The 20,434-nt window shown below is 40.1% G+C and overlaps 1 protein-coding gene across 13 annotated transcripts in view; it reads right to left on the reverse strand.

Annotated features, from left to right (window-relative positions):
* Nucleotides 1-20,434, reverse strand: part of Ptprt (protein tyrosine phosphatase receptor type T) — a 1,058,455-nt gene that overhangs the window by 349,193 nt on the left and 688,828 nt on the right. For all 13 annotated transcript variants that reach the window (XM_075962946.1, XM_075962941.1, XM_075962945.1 and 10 more), the window contains exon 9: nt 13,732-13,841. In XM_075962946.1, coding sequence (XP_075819061.1) covers nt 13,732-13,841 — 110 coding nt within the window. The remainder of the gene's footprint in view (nt 1-13,731; nt 13,842-20,434) is intronic.

Genomic DNA, 20,434 nt, shown 5'->3' on the forward strand with positions numbered 1-20,434 from the left:
TTTTCCAAAGACTCCAAAAGAGCAGAAGCACACCTTGGTAAGAAGACATAACAGCTGTGGGTGAAGGGAGCTCTCCAGTTCTGGTCTTAATTTTACCTTCGTCATACCTTCCTGGGAAATCTCAACCACATGCTACTTAGGTCAAAGGACCAATGAAAACTTCAGTTCGGGTTAGTCTTGATGCCTGGAAGATGGGGGAAACGTGCCCCAAATGGTCCTTTCTAGGAGGTCACCGAAGGAAAACTGGTCTTGACATGCTTCCTGCACCTCCACACACAGGCTTGGGCCCTTTTGTGAGTAGGTTGATCCTCAGAAACCACAGCCAGTTGCTCAATTTGTTTTTAATACCTTTGATCCCACGGCCTCTCTGTGTTGATTCTAACAACCTCGAGAACAGCACCATTTGCCCAATTTGATTTTAATACCTCTGATCCCACGGACTCTCTGTGTTGATTCTAATCTCCACATTGAAATGACTCTGATCCCGACATGTGCAGGCCTTGTCTCAGTGTACAGCTGACAGGACATCCACAGCTCAGGGTAGACGACAGTGTCTAGGGAGCTTTACAAGGGTTTTATATTGTCTCATTTGCTTGGTCCATAATTCTCAGGTCCCTGAGGGTATTATGACAATGTCCATAAAGACTATAACTATTGCAAAAAGTGTTTGAAACGCAAATAGGCTTAGACCAGAAAAGCTATGCACAAATTAGTACCAAGAACACATGGGCTGGGCTGGAAAGAAGGCTCAAGGGTTAAAAGAAGTGGATACCTTTGCAAAGGACCCAGGTTCAATTCCCAGAACTGACATTGTGGCTCACAATGTAACTCTAGGTGCAGGGGATTAGAAGCCCTCCGCAGTCGGCGGGTGTGTGTGTGTGCACGTGCGAGGACACACACACACACACGCACACACACATACACACCTCACACAGACATACAGGCAGGCAAAAATGCCAGGACACATTATATAATATTTTAAAATTAAAACACAACAATAAAAACACAAAGAGAAACGAAATTCTATGAGACAGACTGACAACTTTAGCGTTTCACCGCCACCCACCAAGGCTCTGAAGCCATGCTGTATCCTGAATGCCGAAGCTCATTTGACTGGAAATAAGCACCTCTAGTGTCTTGACATTGAGAGGAGTCCAGAGGCCACGGCAGTTTCTGTAGAAGAGCATTCCCTGGTGGGTTATTGGCATTTATGTGGGAATAGGTATTAGGGACAGTGAGTACACATCTACGCCATCCATGCATCTCCTTCTTTTAGGAAATAACAATCTGAAAGCTAAGTTTTCAAACAAGGAGCAATCTATGTCCAGTCTCCTAACCTTGAGCGTATAGATTTCCATCCCAATCTGGACATATTGTTCTACTCTCCTCCCTTAGATCCATTTCTATTGAACACAGAGAGCTATTATTTTGAGCAGAGTTTTGCGATCAATGGGAGGCATATGAGTGCTTCTGCTTGCTGCCGACAAATCTATAAGAGGGGGACGGAAAGCAGGAGTCAGACTCTCCTCACCAGCTGTTTAAAGAGAAGTTCACTCCTATGTCTCCCAATTCTGTTCTACATCCTAGAAAGATCAATTGACACATCCCAAATAAAGTGATTACAAAGTAAGGCATAGCCTGTGTTGCCAGAGAGCCATCAAATGAGATAAAGAGGATTACACAGAAATGGAAATGTGTTGGACATGGTGAAAAGTCAAAATGTGATCATCAACATATCAGAGATGCTGCAAATTGATGGTGTCCAGAAAGAAAATGAATCTGTTTATAAAATGCTGGTGTGCAAAGGAACACACATAGGAGTGACTTTCCACTCCCTCTCCGCATGTCAGGATGTGATGTTAGAATGTCACTAAGATTCTTAGATAATAAATTATTTGTTTAAAAAAACATTAAGCTGTGAAGGATGAGGAGATGGCTCAGTCGGTGATATGTCTGCTATGCAAACACTAAGTCTTAAATTCAGATTCTACCACCTATTTCTGGGCATGGTGACACATGGGTGGTATCCTAGCACCAGAGTAGAGGAAGACAGGTGGACTCCCCAGAGCTGCTGGGCCAGTCAGTCTAGCCAATCAGTGAGCTCCAGGTTCACTAAGAAACACAGTAACAAACAAACATAGAATCCACACGGAGGTAGAGAGAGGTAGAAAAGAACACACAAAGTCAACTTCTGTCCTCCATTCATTCCTGGCATGCTTGCACACACATGTACACACAGAGACATGAACAGACTCATTAAATAATCTTATGGGAGGAGATTTGGTTCAAGTTTGAAGTGCACTTTTATCTACCAAGCAATTATTTACTGAGTGTCTGTTTTTAGCAGGTACTGTTCTAGGATATGGAACAGAGGTATAAACAAAGACCCAGAGCTTTAGCAAGTTTGTGGCTAAGAAACTGAATTTCATGAGTTAAATGCAAACTTGTTGGTCATTTGGGTATCATACATGCCATTAAAGATTACTGCTAAAAAATCTGATATAGACCCTTGAAATTTCACATGGTCCTATCAGGTCGTGTCTGTGAATGAAGCTATTGCAAGCTTGGCTATCACTAGAAAAAACTCCAATCCTCATGCATTAACAAATCACATTTGCAATCAGTGGGTCTCACATAAGGAATTGCATTCTTTCCTATGGTGAATATTACATATGCAGGTCTTATCTTCACAGCACAGCAATTATAATATAGGGAGACAAAAATAAATATACTATAATGATAAATTATGGCATATTATATAGGAATGAGAAACAATTGTGCAGGGGGAAGTCTCATTTTAGGGCAATTAGAGGGGGTCTTTCCGAGAAGGTAAAAGGTGTATAGTAAAATGAGTTGGCCAATGAAGAGTAGGCACATGAGCTTTCTGACAACCAAGAGCTCTGAGCATAATAAACGGAGGCAGAAGAGATGGCCATGGAGACTACAAGGAAATAAGAGTGAGAAGCACAATTCCTTCTGACCAAAGTAGGCAGTTCTGGTTTTATGTGAAACACAACACACCTCTATAAGTAAGGTAATAAAAGTAAGGGGGATATTAAAACTAGCCTAAATATAGATAAATTTAATATTGTAAAGATGTCAATTACCCGCATATAGTTTTACATAGTCAATGCTATTCTAATCAAAATGACAGCAGATGTTTTCATTAAATTTGATGAGTAGATTCTAAAATGAAAGCCCCTGGGGCAAGAATATATTCTGAAGGATGAGGCAGAGGGATGTGCTCTATCAGAGATTCAGGTTAAACGTGGCACCATAATAATTTTGGACATGTGTGGTTGTTATTGAGGCCAGTGGAAGACAGAAATCACAGAAGAAAATATAAAACATATCAAGAATTTAGGGGTAAACTAGATATACAGCTAGTAAAGTAAACTGAGATGACTCAACTAAAGTATTTATTCCACACTGGAAAAAGCACACTGTATATTCCATCTTGCACCATATATAAAAGTAACTGCAAATGGGTAAAACACCTATCTCAGGAGCAAAACTTACACATATTAGTAGAAATACAGGAAATTATTCTTCTTGACTTGGGTTAGGGTAGACTTATTTTGAAAAGAAAAAAAAGGGGAACTGCTGTGGGATAATGCTTTTGTACACTGAAATGATTTGTCACTTGTATTAGCTCAATAAAATGCTCATTGGCCTGGCAGGAAGTATAGGTGGGGCAACCAGACTAAGAAAATTCTAGGAAATGGAAAGGCAGAGAATCAGTCACTGGTCAGACACAGAGGAAGCAAGATAAGAATGCTTCCTGAGGAAAGGTGCCAAGCCACTAAACATAGATAAGAATTATGGGTTAATTTAAGTTATAAGAGCTAGTTAGTAATAAGCCTGAGCTAATAGGCCAAGAAGTTTATAATTAATATAATTTTCTGTGTGTTTCTTTGGAACCAAATGGCTGCAGGACCAGGCAGGACAGAAACTTCTGTCTACAGGTTAGAGAAGGACTTGTCAGGAACAGAGACTTGTACTAAGACAATCCAAGACTGAAAAAGATAATAAATATACTTACAGAGGGTAAACGTATCAAGCTATGTGGGTAACTAAGAGGATAAGTATCAAAATATGTTCTGAAATGCATCACATAGCAAGAGAAAGGAGTGTGCAATCTAATTTAAAGGCAAATGGCAAGAGTAGAAATCTCATAGAGAATGAAATACAGATGAACAAGGAAAGGCGGAGATTCAGCCTTATTCGGGATTATTTATGATCTTGGGGTTATATGGGGAGAAGCAACTAGATGCCATTTGACACTTACCTGGCCAAAAGGAGCATGACAATATCAAAAGAAAAAGGCTCCAAAAGTCATCATGGTGTTTGTATTTTGCTTAAAATAATGTTAACTGGTTAAACTAGTTCAGAAAATTGTTTGGCTTTTTGGGGGCATAGTTAACTATAACACATTACCCATCTTCTAGATTCACACCCAGGACAAAACACATACTTGAATAAATAGAAGTAATGTATAGTGGTACTCTTGTTAGTACTGGGGATCGAACCTGGGACTGCATGACTATTAGGCAAATGATCTACCATTGAGCTAGTTATGTTTCCCAAACTGACTGTGAACTCACTCTTTAGACCAGGAACACCTTCAACTTGTGATCCTCCTGCCTCGTTACTAACAATAGCTAAGATTTCAGTCCTGTGTTACCTGACCTGAATGGATGGTGCTCACTCCAGCACACTGATAAAAATAACCTCGTAGGAGCAATCCCTTGTGTGTGCAATGTACATTCTAATAACTCAAATGATGGACTAATAGACAGCAGTCAAGGGGAATGAACTACAGTTATAGTCATCAATAGGAAGGCATGTTAGGAATATAACCTAGAATGAAAATACTTCAAATGATTACAGAGAAATGTTTATTATAAAGCTATATAAAATGTGAAAATATTATGTAGAGCATTCAGAACACTGGAAGAGGCAGAAGGATGAGTTGAAAAGATATAAATAGATACATGGACTTCTGTAGATAATAAGTATATGAAAGGTACTTGAAAATTCTGCATGTCTAATAAAGGACCTGCTATGCATGAATGGATAAATAAGAATATCACATACAGAATGAACAAAAAGGTCACACATAGAAGAATAAGGAAAGGGCTTCATGAAACTAGGAGTAGCATTAATCTAATTTTTGGCCCTCAAGTGGTTATGTCAGGGCCTGCAAGACCCCCTCTGTCTACTGGTTAAATCTCCTAGTTAATAAATGTGGAAACTAAGACCCAAACTAGAGGAGGACTAATTCCAATACATCATTTGCCAATGGAAAAGCAAAAGTGAATAATTTAATTTTCCTAACTGAATAATTCCCAATCTGATTTTCAGTAAAAGACACATGTTAATAATATGCCTAGAACAAAATAAGAAATCAAGAAAGCCATGAGCACCTTTATGACAAATTGAAGGACATGGTATGCAGGCATGCATGTGTATGCATATCTACATATATAGATAGATTGATAGATATATACATGCATGCATTATATGCATATGTATGAACATACAAATCTCTATGTATATGCAAGTGTATCTGTTTGTGTGTTTGCATGTGCTTGTCTATTATACATGTATCATATATACATGCATATATATGTGTTTGTGCATATAAGCATGTACATGCATATTCTATATGTGTGTGCCTAATCATCCAGATGTTTGTATGACTATGTGTTCATGTGTTATGTGTCTGTATATATGTGTCTACATGCATTGAAATCACAAGAAATTAGAGCAAAGTTCTGTTCTTTGGTGCCAGTTTTAATGGAATTACTTCTTCCAAGTTAAGAGCAAAGTAAAAAGTAATGAAAAGAAAAGATCCAATTGTGTTGGGGAGGAGAAGAAAAGCCATCTGCTATTTCCTAAACAATGACAGAGATAAGCTGGAATCAATGGCAAATTTGAATTCCAGCCTCCAGGGGCTCGGAGCTACCACCTGTCCTGATAGAAGATGAAAACTTGCAGCTCCCATTCATTTATGTCCTGAACACTAAAGGAGTCTGACCCAAACAGAAACACCACGCAGCCATTTAAAAGCAAAGCCGCACTCCCAGACTGGCAGAATTCCATAGAAGTGAGTGGTAAAACATCAGACATGAAAAGAGAACAACCTACGATGTTTAAAGACATTCTCAGCAACTTACACACTGCCTCTGGGCAGTGTATTGAAAAGGACATGGCCACCAGGGGAAGTGTCCCTCACTAGTCATGTGACTGTGTACACAGGGGTCCCCTACAAAGGTTCTGGTCCCACGCAGTGCATCAAAATGCAGTTCCATATAAGAAGCATGAAAGAGGCCACCCTTGGCAAATACAGGGATAAGATCATGGTTCATGTTCATCCTTCATCTCTCCTGGAGATTTTTTTCTTTAATCTAAAATTTCCTCGAAGCAAATGTCTGAATGATATTATGACAAGAAGTCCATGAGCTACAACTGGGAGCCTCTTGAGATGACGGGGCAGCTCTCCCAAGAGGTTACCGTCCTCTCTACCATGAGCTGGAGCAATTCTAGGGAAGGAGTTAGGAAGCTGAGTATGGTATAAGGGTAAACACTAATCACAGATGCCTCATCAGATGTGAACACATACTTATTTATACTCACACCAGCACACACAAAATAAACTCACAAAATATAAACTCTCCCACAAACACACCAACACTCAAACACAGATGTACTTGCATGTCTACACTGCATTCCCATGTTTACAGCTGAACTGAATGACTGATGTCTCTTCTGGAAAACCTATTGCCTGGAGAATGAGTTTCTGTTCTTAAGTAACATGTGCTAGACATCTAATGATGTCTTTCACCATGTTCCCCGGCTCCATCACAGATACCCATGTTGTAATAGAATAAAACAGAGCACCCAAGGCAAATATATAGGCACCATTGGTATCTTGCAGGGGAGTGACAGGTGGTAATAATGAACCTACATGCATAAATGCAACTTACTTCAGCACACGTCTCCTTCCTTCAAGACTCTGAGAGTCAGAAATCAGCCTTTTCAAGCAGAGCTGTTCCTAGTAACATACCCGTCATCCTGCCTCTTATACTCAGACACCGTGCCCTGTCTATGGCATCTACCCAGAGATGCCTACATGTCTAAAGTTTCTGGAAGGAAGCATCCTATGAGGAGTGAGTGATGAGCTGGGGGATCTAAAATAAGAAATGGCTCCCAGACATCTCAGAGCCCTGGCTTTTAAGATTTAGGAAATACCTCTGGGCAAATATTATGTGTTGTGTGCATGTGTATCTTTCTTAATTTTATGAAAAACAATAGAACCAATTTCTGCTATCTAGGAGAGGAGGAAGTGTCATAAATAAAGTCTGTGGTGGGCTACTGCATCTGAGTTATAAGAGGCAATTATCAAACATAAAGGGATGGTGATGCAATGCTGTCTCCCAGTGTGTCTGCCAATACTGCATACCCTATTCATGCAGTAATCTTGAGGGGGGGGGGGAAGGCCAACAAGGGCTTCTCAAAATTTAAGCCTTTAAGAGCATAGGCACCTTGCATCTATCTATGAATAAGGAATAAGTTGGCTTCAGTGTCTTGCATCAGAAGCAGGTAGAGGCTAGCCCACTAAGATGGAGTAAGCAATGGTCCAGGCTGTGTTTTTTTTAGCAGGTACTTAATAGGATAGTAGAGGTTGGGTTTATTTTGCATTGTGCTTATTTGACATCTTGTATCATCTTCATTGAAGTTTCTTCAATAAATTTAAAATTAACAGGCAAACAAATACACTCAAATCACACAGCTAGGACCCTCTGAAAGAATTCCTTAGCTATTTGGACTGCAGTGAAACCTATCTAGCTATCCACTCACTGGTGTAACTATCTCATTATTTATTTACATACATTTTTCAAGGGTTCAAAATGTGATAAAAAAAAAATAGGTTCCTTTCTGCCAGGCAGTGGTGGTGCATGCCTTTAATCCCAGCACTCGGGATTTAATCAGCACCTGATTGGCGGGGGCCCTATTCATATTATATAAGTCAATCTGGTTTATCCACAGTAAACTTGTCTAGTTAATCTCACCCCAAACACTTCTACAAAAGTGTGCAGTGTAATGATTGACCACACTTCTAGACACTGTGACCTAGCCAAGATAACACAGAAAATTAATCATCGCAGAGCCCATAACTCATTGTGCTAAAAGTCCAAGGGCTTAGATAAGGCTACAGCGTGGTACATAATCAAATTGAGTGTGGTCTGTGGAAGAGCATTTAAAAAAGCAAGTGGCTAAAACGTAAACAAGAAGAATCAGTCTGGCACAAAGAGGGAAGTAGAGAGCAAATCCTCTTGTAAGTAAAGAACAGGAGGAACAAAACCTAACAAGGGTAAAAAGTCAGGAAGGATGGCGTTCTAAAGGTTGCAGGAGACTTGGGGAGCCTAAGAAAGTGATGGAAGGCTGGGGAGCTGGGACATAGCAATTAACTGGAACTCAAATAGAAGAGGCAAGCAGAGGCTAGATGACTCAGTGTCCTAAAATGCAGGGGAGGTCAAGGAACATGGTTGGCATGATGAAATTGGCAGTGCACTGGGAGTGGGGTATGGTTGGGTGCAGACAAGAGCCACTAAATGGTCCAGGAATCAGATGGCACTCAGAATAGGCTTGGTGGAAATGGGGCCATTAGGCCTGACCTGGGACTATTTGGGCAGGAGAAATGATAGAACTTTCTGTGGATTCTCTGTACAGCATCTGGGATAACAGATAATGTTCATATTTCTGTCATTAGCAATTCAAAACAATCAAGAGGTTTCTTTATCTAGTTACCAGCCTGGCTTACCAGACCCCATAGTGGTCTGCATTATGGAAATCTTATATCCTAATTAACACAGATCTGTCTTAAATTATTCGAATTCGGGCTTAGGGTTGTATTAGTCATGATTCAGTGGATCCCTTCCTACCTCCTGTCCATCTGGACCATATTGCATCCTTCCCAATGTTCCTCTGTGGACCATAGACATGAGAGCCCAGTATTGGTGGGGCCTAAGTACTCACTGTGCTCAAGTTAAAGGGGAGAGGGTGGTGTGTGCATGCATCCAGGTCCAGAAGCCTCCTCTTTGAGCCCTTAACCCTGATCTTACACACAGCTGGCTACCTCTCTCCATCAAAGTTGCTGTTCGCTCCGATCCTGCTCAAAGCTCCTCTGCCTCAGAACTCGCTGCCGTCTTGGAGTGCATTCTACTATGTTGATTTCCGGAGTCCCTGCTTTATGTTCAGACTGAATCCAGCCATCTGTATGCTGGAAAAATATTGACAATTCTCCGACCTATCATACCTTTTAAAGGCGTTCCCACACAGCAATGCTGCCTTGTTTTATTGAGGCAAAGTCTGTGTTTTGCTTAACTGAATGTTGGGTACCTAGAATAGCTTGCAAGATAAATGTCAATCAAGTCTAGTATAATCAAGACACCCATTCCTGCCTCATTAGGGTCTTCTCATTCCCTTTAAGCTTCTCAGATTTATACTCTGTAATTAGAAACTTGGTGATTTTGACTGCTAAACAGAAAGGCTTACTTCTGTTTCATATGTCTGAATTTTAAATATTTTCACACTTCGTTAACCCAGTTGCAAGTGTAACATCTTCTGGCCCAATTCCCTCATGTGGTGTGAATTTTATTTTGGGGCAGAGATGAGCACAATTAATTGAATTGGAACAAAAACACATATTGATTACTATTTTTCATGAGCTCTGAGCAGTTTGTCTCTCAGTGATTTTATTGAAGAACTTTGAGACAATTGCTTGACAGGTTTTTGCCCTAAGTGACCTCATTCTGGCTATTGTCATGGTCTGGGTTGGAGGAATTCTGGTTGTCCCTGTCCTTCTTTCACATCTAGGTCCTGACTGATGAACCTTGGAATCCCACTCAGACGTAAAATCTGTGTGAATAGCAAGATTTCTACACTGTTGATGAAAATACTTGGCTCTTTGGAGCCCACCGTAAAGAGCATTCCTCAGCACACAGCCATATCTTCCATGCAACGACTGCCATGCTTCCTTCACGCAGATGTTTCCAGATGAGTTTGTAATTCTTTCACTACTTCCACTGCCTCCTTCTAAAGGTCCAAAAGGTGGAATTTTAGAATACCTTTCAGAACAGAGCTTGGTATGCTCAACTGTGTACGGGAGTTACCAGTGGAGGATCTTGCTGACTGAAGTTCAAATGCCATGGTTCTGTAGCTTGAGATTCTTCACCTCTAGTGTGGTCAGATTATAAAATGGAGGCCAGAGTTCAAAGACAGAATGGTACTTAATCAAAGCCGCTCGGATTTGGGGGGTACATGATTGTTTAAGGATAACTCCAGAGGTTGCTGTGTGATGTGGATTTAAAGGGGAAGAAATTTTGTTGGAGCACTGCTTGGACCCACTTTGTTTAAGATACATGGTTTCAGCAATGGGAACTAGTCTTTCTCTTTATCTCTCTCTGTGTCTCTCTCTCTGTCTCTCTCTCATGTGTGTGTGTGGGTTTGTGTGTGTGCACGCACATGTGTGCATGCTTTGGCTTTGGCTTTGGTGAGTTGAGGTTGGGTTGTATATAGAAAGGCACAGAAAATCCGAATTTCTCTTCCATTTGTGTCACCCTAGTTTTTTCTCTGTAACAAAATATTAGGGTTTTTTTTTTTTGAGGCTAGAAGAGAGTGCTTTGTAATTTATGGATTCCTCTCTGGAAATTACAGCTAGATCCTAATTTTAAAAAGCAAATTGGTTTCATCTAATTAAATTTGGAAATTGCCTCATAAACACATATTTCACAATAGATGTCTCTAAAAGCAAGGTCTACTGCTTGTTCTCAGGGACAAGGCTAGCTTGAGCTCATTGTGGAGGGAACCCCACCTCTCTCTGCTTAAGAGTGCATGCTCTTCTGTTAACAGCAAGAACTTTCTAAAATCCCACGTGTTTAGGAAAGCTCTTCTCAGTTGTTATAAATCTATCAGGGTCTGGTTACACTGGAAGCTGTGGCTCAGGAAGTACTGATGGGGCCTGGTGCGTTGCATTTCTGAAGTTCCCAGGCAGTGCTGGTCCATGAGTCACACTATGTTTTATCAGAGGCTTCTCCTGAGTTCAGGAGACAGGATATGCCATCCTGGCTGATGACCGCGTGACATGTCTGTCACATTTCTGTCCCTCAACTTCCTCATTTCTATGCAGTGTTAATAGATAACACATTACTTCTAAATTCCAAGACTGTGCTAAGTACGTATTTAATATGAACCTTGCAGCAACCTCATCTAGTAAATTACATTACTATTTTTCAAGGTTTTTGCCAGTCGAGAAGCCTGCAGTCCTAAGGGAATATCCGATGTATCACAGTCCTCACACCGGTAATGAGGCAAACTTGGATTCTGGTCTGGTGCCTGACCTCCACATTAACATTCTTACCATGCTTTGTCCTCGTTAGCTTGTGACATGCACCGTCACAGTCATGCTTACACACGGAATACAATGGACTAGACACACAAAAACAGAATCCCCCAAGAGTTTTGGTGTGTTCTCAAATGGCTCACAGAAATGTCAGTCAGTAGCAATCTACTGGCCTTGGTTCTCTATAATCATAGCCCACAGAGTTACTTGAAAATATCGCCACAGAGCCATCTCTAGAAGAGTCCATTATGGAAATTAATTCAGGTCTTTGAGTCTCCACATGGCACTGGGTTCATAAACAAATAAGCCAGACAAGATTCTCCATCTTCCTATTACCTTGTGTCTAAGGGCTCCAGAGATTGTACCTCACACAGATGTTACAAATCCACATATCTCACTCACAGCTGTGTTTGGGCCACTTCTCTGTCCATCTGTTTCTTTAGTCTGATCACAGAATGTCAAGTATTGCTTTGCTGGTCCAGAGCAATGCACAGCCCTATGATATAAAAGCTGATGAGCTCTTGAGAAAGAAGTCTATGCGGAGATTCAGGCATGCTTTTAAAACAGTGGAACCTAGGGCTTTCCAAGAGCAGGTAAGTGCAAGAAGCAGAGCCTTTCATGACCAAGCTGTCATCACTTTGAATGAGAAAAATAAGGCAATTACTATGAGCTATTCATAAAGCTAAATTCATTCAATTTCAGAGACTTTTATTCTGAAATGATATCCTTTTGTAGCTTTGGAATTATATCTTTTTAAATTAAATGTTAATAAGAGATGGTAAATTAGCTTATGTTGGTTTCTAAAATCTTTTCGGTGTTGCTGGTCCATGAACTCTGAATGTGTATGCTTCTACAATGGAGAAATTTCACGTGATAGGACCATCACTCTCTAAATCATGGATCTTTACCCTGCTGTATGAAAAACAAGCTGCTATGAACAATAAATTTCCATGTCAGTTTGTCTGTCTCTGTCTCTTTCCTTCCCTTCCTCTATTTCTCTCTGATTGTGGTCTCTACAATGAAAAACACACAACTGTGAATTGATAGGATTTTTGTTTCAGACAATATTTTGACTATTCCCTACCTAGTCAAATGTGCCAATATGAATGTTTCTCTTTGAATAAACACAGAAGGAAAGATTTTTCTCTGTGGCCCAAGAAGGATCATAGACATTATTGTGCTTGTATTTCTCCTTCCAAGTGTTAATCCTGAGAGCTGTACCAAGGTCCCCGAAATAACTTTCTAAAATGAGGACATTATATAGATCTTTGAAACCAGGTGTCCAGTGAGACAAGGTGTTTTGTACATGCTGATAACCTCTTGCTTCATAGATATCCGAGGATCATCCATGTCTCTAGAAAGCTTATGGGTGCATTAGATCAACCCTGATCTTTGACTCAAAAAAGCTTTACACTGTGCCTAGTTCCCTTCCAAGCACTTTGCAGGTGCCTGTCTCTGCATGGTTGCTTAGTGGCATGAGTCCCTGAGCAGATTAGGTTTCACGTCTCAGCCTGGGAGTGATGTGTTGTAGTTTGAAACAGTGATTTGCACTTACGTCTTATAGATGAGGGATCAGGTCAGAAGAAAGGAGGAGCTTACCAAGGAGGACCTGAGACTATGGACCAGCTTTTAGGACACAATGTATACCATTTTTAACTTCAGCATCCGGGCCCCTCATCTTTATCGCTCTGTTTTCTACTTTGTCCAGTATTAGAAACTCATGCTGTCTCAGAATACATAAATGATAGGTAAGGCAATTTTACCCACATGCTGGTTCTTGACTTAGATTATCAGCCTTTGGGGAGATAGTTATGTTTTTGTTCTCCAACAGACCTCTAGAGAGCTTGGTTTATCATCTTCAGGTGTCTGCTTGATGGGTGTGCTCCTCCTGAATATGATCTATTTCATGTATGATAAGAAAAAAACCTTGTTGATGGGTGGGAGGATTAGGAACTACCAGTTGGCTACTGATATAATATGCTTTGCGTGATATATATATATATATATATATATATATATATATATATATATATGGTGATTTGCCATGAGCACTGTGGTTTCCATACAAACTTTAGCTTCTGTCTTCCAGGTCTTTCTCTTTTACATCAGGACAACCTGATGCCTTAAACTATTGACCCATTTGTAGAAGAGATCACTCCTAACCACGATAATATCAATGCAAGGCATATCCACATGTATTTGTCTTTGGGATAATCAAAACAGCCCAACTATATGCCCAAGTTGTGTCTCACTCACCTCTACGCCCTTGAAGTAGCCCACTGAATGAAGCTGAACTATCTGAAGCGGCACAGGAGCTTCCTTACCTCATAGAGTGTGATGACCCCATTGGTTTCATTGGGAGGTTTCCACTGGATGTAGATCTTCTCCTCAAAGGGCCCTCCCTGGATGGACTCAAGAGGAACAGCTCCTGGAACTGCAGAAGGAAAATGTTGTAAGCCTGATGTCACTTCCCACATCATTTCTCCAGTTCTACTAACCAAGACCACAGTCTATCAAAGTTTCTATAAAGGATTAGGCATTATATGTCATGACTGATGGTTGATACTACCTCTGCTTCAATCTCTTGACTTTGCACAAAAATGGCCACAGAAAATCTGTAAATGAATAAATATGGGTGTATTTTAATAAAACTTGGTATTCAAAATTAGACAGTGGGTTGGGTTTGACTGACAGCTTCTCATTCACTCACTGAGCAAGCCTACTGGTGAAGTGAACCTGATTGGGCACAGGGAACCTAAGTAGGTAGGCTCCAGCTTACTTTAGGTTGTGATTTGATGCATAAAAAATGGCTTTGCCATCATTTTAACAACTCAGCTCCTGGGCCCTGCCAAGTGTTCTCCAACTTTATAAAATGCTTCCTTGGTTTCTTAATTCCTTCATCCAGCAGTAACCATGTGCCCAAATAGAAGAACCTCATCTTGCTCCAATAAATCAGCTGACTCATTTTGCTGCTGAGTCTCTTAATCCCTTGCTGGGTAGATGTGTAATATCCATTTGTTGGTTGGATGAAGAGGTTGATGCATGGCTTATGCCAGTATTTCACCCTAATGAGCACACTTTTCTTGAGATTGCTTCTATAATAGGCCAGTCTTTCCTTCAGCATCTTCTGGTTGATTCCAGCATCCTCTCACAACAGGCTGGAGGATGCTGAGCCAGAAAGAAAATGATTCCCCAAACTTCCACTTATAAGCCTTTAGAAGATGAAGAATTCATGTAAATCATTACCAGATCTATTTATACTTCAGCATAATAAAAGCAGGTATTCTTACTAAGTGCTTATTCTTTGATCGAAACTTTACATAGATTATTTCACTTAAGCTACAAAACAACTCTGCCTAGTGTGTATTATCTCCATGCTGATAAAGGAAGTGAAGCTTTGAGAATTAAGTAACTTGGTCAAGGTCATACACTCTTAGGTTCTAAAGAGGGAACGGAACACCTGTCTCAGAACTTCAGCGCATATATTCTTAATCATCATGCTATGCTTCTCTGGATAGAGCCTCAGCCACATGCTGCAATCAGTTCCCCATTGTCAAATTAAAATTTATTTAAGTTTTTCTCATTATGGTCATGATGCATATAATTGGTTGATATTGAGAATATAGAAAAAGATCTTCTGGTCGGCACCACGTTCTGTTAAGATATATTATAGCTTCAGTTTAGTATTTTTATGGGACTCCTGAGTGTGCGAATGAGTGGGTCTCTGATTCTTGTGCCTCTCTTGGGCTTCCTTCCTTCTTTTGGTTTGCCTTGTACAATTTTGATAATATTTGTAAAGTATCACTATATTTTATTTTATTTTTTTTTTGTTATTTTGCTATCTCATAGAAGCTTGTAATCAGAGACGGAAAGGGAGTGGATCTGTATGGAGGATCAGGGAGATGTAGAAGGAAGGGAAACAGTGCAATCAAGATATAGTATATGAGAAAAGAATCAATTTTCAATAAAAGGGTGAAAAGGGAAAATAGAAATAAAAAATGAAAAAATGAATAAAACAAAAATCTTAAAAAAGGATGAACAAAATTACTCATACCCAAATCCAAAGATAGCTTTCCAGTAATGTGTGGGAATATAGCTGCATTTACATCTTTTAAATATAAAATCTGAATTTACTTTTTGTCAAAATTAATCTATACTGTGTACGCTGTATTTTACTTTCTTTCATATCTAGAAAGGCATAGACCTTAAAAATTCCTAAAATTCTAATGTTCTTTTGAGATCAAACATTTTAATGGCCACTTGGAAGCATGTGACTGTATTGTGGTCATAATAACTCTCTCTTTTTATTGAGTGTAAAGCTGTTGGAAAATTTCATTGTTGTGGATATCATGGAGTTAAACATGCATTTTATAATTACCACACAAAGTACAGGTTTTCTTACAAGATGGTCATATGTTCTTTGTTGCTGACCCCCCTCCCCCCATCTCTCTGCACTTGCCTGTGTGTTTTTATGCTTCTAGTGCCCCCGTTCACCTCCCTGGGTTCCTTACTTAAAACCCACCTTTCCACTCTCGTGGGCTCCTTTGGAGCGTCATTACCTTGACCAAAACTCACTGCCACAAAAATGCACACATAAAAATTAGGAACTCAGAGCTATATACAAGAGACAACATACAATATTTGAAACTCTGAGTCTGGGTCACCTGACTTAATATAATATTTTCCAGTTCCATCCATGTTCTGGCAAATTTCACAGTTTCAGCTTTCTTGATGGGCATTCTTATACAAAAGAGTCTGCATGCAACTTTGCTTGTGTCCTCAAGAAAATTTGTGGCAATTAATTTACTAGGCCTAAGTAGATCCTATTTTTAGAGATTTTGACACATATTACCAGATTGCCTCCCAGAAAGTCTGTGTGAGTCTGGGCTCCTAACAGAAGAATATGCCTAGGCCTGATTTCTTCCCACACTGACTATTTAAAAAATTAAGTATATGTGCCATTTTTAGAATACTGGAAAGCAGAACTTTTTCCACTTTTAATTAGTCATTTGCATTGGTTCTTTTTAGGAGCATGCTCTCTACACCCCGTGCTCAGTTTCCTGTATGTGTCTTCATGTTTGCTCATCTTTATCTTATGGCATTGTCACTACTATCCCTTTGTAAAGACACATTTGTTTTTGCATAGTTTACAAATTTTTTTTTTTGGTGACTGTTAGTCTTTTTGTTTTTGCAGGAATTTTGGTGTAGGAGGTCCTTCTGTCTTTGTGTTGCTTTCATTAGTTAATAAAGAAACTTCTTTGGGCCTTTTGACAGGGCAGAAGTTAGGTAGGTGAGAAAAATTAAACAGATTGCTGGGAGGAAGAAGGCAGAGTCAGAGGAATGCCATGAAACCTCCAGAGACAGACGCTGGGAATTTTACCCGGTAAGCCACTGCCACACGGCGATACACAGATTACTAGAAATAGGTTAAATTAAGATGTAAGAGTTAGCTAATAAGAAGCCAAGCAGTGATTTAATTAATACAGATTCTGTGTGGTTATTTCAGGGCTAAACTAGCCAGGTGGCCAGGAAGAACAAGCGGCCCCCTCCTCCTACAGATTTTCACTTGCCTTTTAAAGTTTTTAAGTACAAACTTTAAAGTTCTACAGCTTTTAAAATGAGTCAAAATTCTTATTGCTTCTTCCTAACCCCCTTTCCCTCTCCACAAACATATCTTAATTCATGTGATGAGGGGACTGTTACTGACATTAAGATTAACCAACTAGCAAAGGGAAATGTGACCAAATCCAAAGCTTGTGATCCAGGGAACATTAAATAAATGTGTTAAATAGCTGTACCTGTAATTAATTCATTCAAATTATCAGAACTCTCAGGTAAGGGTATATAATACTAGGAGAATGATGAGCAAAGAAAAAGCTAGGCTAGCAAGCCAGGACACTGAGTGGCATGTAAGTCAGAATTGATGGATAAATAGAGTACTTAGAGAAAAGGGAGTATTGGGAGTGTGGTGGATAGCTTTCTGAGGTCAAGAGTGGAAAAAGGAAAATCAGTTAAGTATGCAGTCATTTTGGAGATAAAGGATGTTAGCTTGCAGCAGGGCGAGGAGTCTAGAAGAGACATGAACTGTAGAATTCTTTCATGCTAAACCAGCATGAATTGATGGTGATGGATGAGGGCAAAGATGACAGGATGTGTCAGGGAGGGCCCCGGCACTGTTAAATATAACTGAGGAAATCAGGCTGTTGTTCATATAGGGAAGGATCTTAAAGGATGACTAATTTTGGAGAGAAATCGTGAGCTCAACTTTTCTGCATGTTCTTGAGGTATATGTAGAACACCCAACCAGAGTGAGTGAATAGCCTTTGGAGAGACAAGGTCAAGGCCAAAGTTTGGATATTAAAATCGTATCCTGGGAATAGGTCTAGCAGCAAAAGCAAGAGAAGAGAGGAAAGGCAGTTTCCAGACTCAGCTAAGAGAAACTTGTCTCAACAGTGAGGAGGAAAACACATGGGGGCACTAGGAGCCAGTATTGAAGAGAAGCAACTAGGAAAGCAGAATGTTGAGTTGTCACTGCAGCAGCTATGGAGGGAGAGGGAGTTGGGATAGGGCTGCTTAGCAGTCAGTGATGGATATGGTTGAATGGTCAACTCAGATGTGGCCTTGAGATTGCTAATGAACCTAGTATCCAACACTTGCATCAAGAGTAATAATACTGTAGGGAGACTGGTTGTGTAAACACTACATGGAGAGGGCTAAGAAAGAAGTAGAAGATAAGGTGCAATGAGCAAAATCTTTTCATTATGAAGAGCAAGAAAATGTAAAGGATGAGAGAGATGAGAAGTGAGGCAAAAAAAAAAAAAAATAAACCAGTTCATTTCCAAAGATTGAAAGGGTTACCATGGCTAGGCTAGCCAAAAATAATCCCCAAAGGGCCACAAGTTGGAAGGGTGGAGAAGAGGAAGGGGGCTGACTTGGGAGCACCCTGGAAAGACAAGAGCAGGAATGGGTGGGGAGAAGTCCCTTTTCCACTGTGACAGGTGAAAGGAGGATGAAGTGATGAAGCTGCTTAGGCAGGGGAACCTCAGTAGCCTAATGTTAAAGAGGGAGCTCATCTGCCTTCCAGCAGTGCAAGACAGCAGGGAGAGCTGAGATGGTTGAATCACTGAGTAGACAGTAGAATGAAGAGAGAAATGGGGCTTCTACTGATTCATCTGAATGTTTGTCTGAAGGTGGGGAGGGTTTGTCTAGCGGAAGAGGGGCTCCCTGTTGAGTAGCAGATGGTTAGCTTAGCAGGAAAGGCTGAGGGATGGCGATGGATGAGGGCCTGTCTGATGGGGGTTATGATGGTGACATTCAAGCTAGTAGGACTAGGCTACCTTGTCTTTCCAGCTGAGGGCAGGTTCTCTTTCTCGTTACAGATCTGGCCAATAGAAAACACCAGTGAATAATTATTGTATGACTTTTTATTGACTACCATTTTTTTCTTTTTATACCTAATCCTGTCATCCATCTGGAATTTATTTTCTCCATTGCACACAGTAGAAATTTTACCCATAATTCTTTCAGTGTTCTTAGGACAATTATTTGGCCAGTGAAAACTTTCCACTGTGATTTAAAATGCCACATTTCCATGATGGGTTATTTTATAGCCTGGCATATGTTTCAGCCTTCACTGAGTCATAGATCCTAGTATGACACTACCTCCTTATTAAGTTTGGGATGATATGTTTTAACACGTGGCAGAACAAGCCCTTCTCTTTCATTATTATTCCCTTTCCATGTTTCTGGGGGGTGTGGTTATCCCGTTATTCTTCAAGAAGAACACACACGTGTGATCCTAGGACTTAGGAGGTAGAGAAGAGAGGATGAGAGGCTCAAAGTCATCCTTGTCTACATTCCATTTGGGAGTAAACACAGTTACATAAGAACCAGTGTCAAAAAAAGTCAGAAGAACTTAGAAATAATTTTATAAAATTTCAAAGCTATTCCAACAGAACTGATTCTTGCAGATTCATTTTTATCTTCTTTTGAGGGCAAAGAACAGGTCTATAACTATGGGTCCTGCTAATCTGTAACACTATTTAAATCTTCCTTCATTAATACCTCTAATTGTGTCCCTTAATTAAAGCTATGGAGTATTTTTTGTTTTGTGTCCTATAAATTGCATTTTAATAATTTTATTACTTTCTTCCTCTTGCTTTGTATTATATTAAAAAGCTTCTCTTTTTCTTTGCCCTAATATAAAATCTATAAAATTTGTCTGTGTTTACAGGATGATAATGGAATAATCACATGACGATTACATAAGAAGCAAGGTGTTATACCCTCTATGCCTCTCAGCACTGACTCCTTCTTTCCTCTTTACCACTGACATCAACATACCAGATATTACAGAACTTCATCTTAGTCACCCCAAATTCTTATTTGGTGTCAACAATATAATCACATGGCCCAGAATAACAGGTCATCTAGTTTTTCTTTCTTCTCTTCACACATGCAGATCAAATGTTCCAAGACTTCCATTCATCATTCTAGGACATCTGGCGATCCATCAGCCGTGTCTTATTACTCTTCAGTTCATGAATGTCATTTTCCCAGGTTTATCTTATCGTTCCATCTCAGACTGAACATAGAGTTATTTCCAGATGGGTCTCTCTTGTGCCTGGCTCACATGAATACATGAATTTTTTAAAAATCTGTTTGAATGTATACTCAACTCCATTAAGGTGGACCCAACACTTCGGCTGCAATTGAGAATCTTTTGTTAGAAGAAATAGGGACTTCAGCTCTCATATTCTAGGTCCTACCTTTCTACATCCCATGGGCTTTTATCATCTGTCATTTGGGGTGTGGCTCACTAATCCTGGCTGACTTGAAAGGCTTCCACCTCCAAGGCCAGACAGACCCACTCCAAGCATGGTCTGCCCTTCTCCCAGACAGGCTAAAGTTGGCAGACGCTCTGGACGCCTGCTTCTTGAGGCGGTGCCTCCTAGTCAGCCCTTTGTCACCACAACACTCTTCAGTGCCTGAATGGACCAGCTTGAGATGATAGACCCTTCCTCCCAG

The sequence above is a fragment of the Microtus pennsylvanicus genome, chromosome 2, assembly GCF_037038515.1.
Source record: "Microtus pennsylvanicus isolate mMicPen1 chromosome 2, mMicPen1.hap1, whole genome shotgun sequence".
Taxonomy (NCBI): Eukaryota; Metazoa; Chordata; class Mammalia; order Rodentia; family Cricetidae; genus Microtus; species Microtus pennsylvanicus.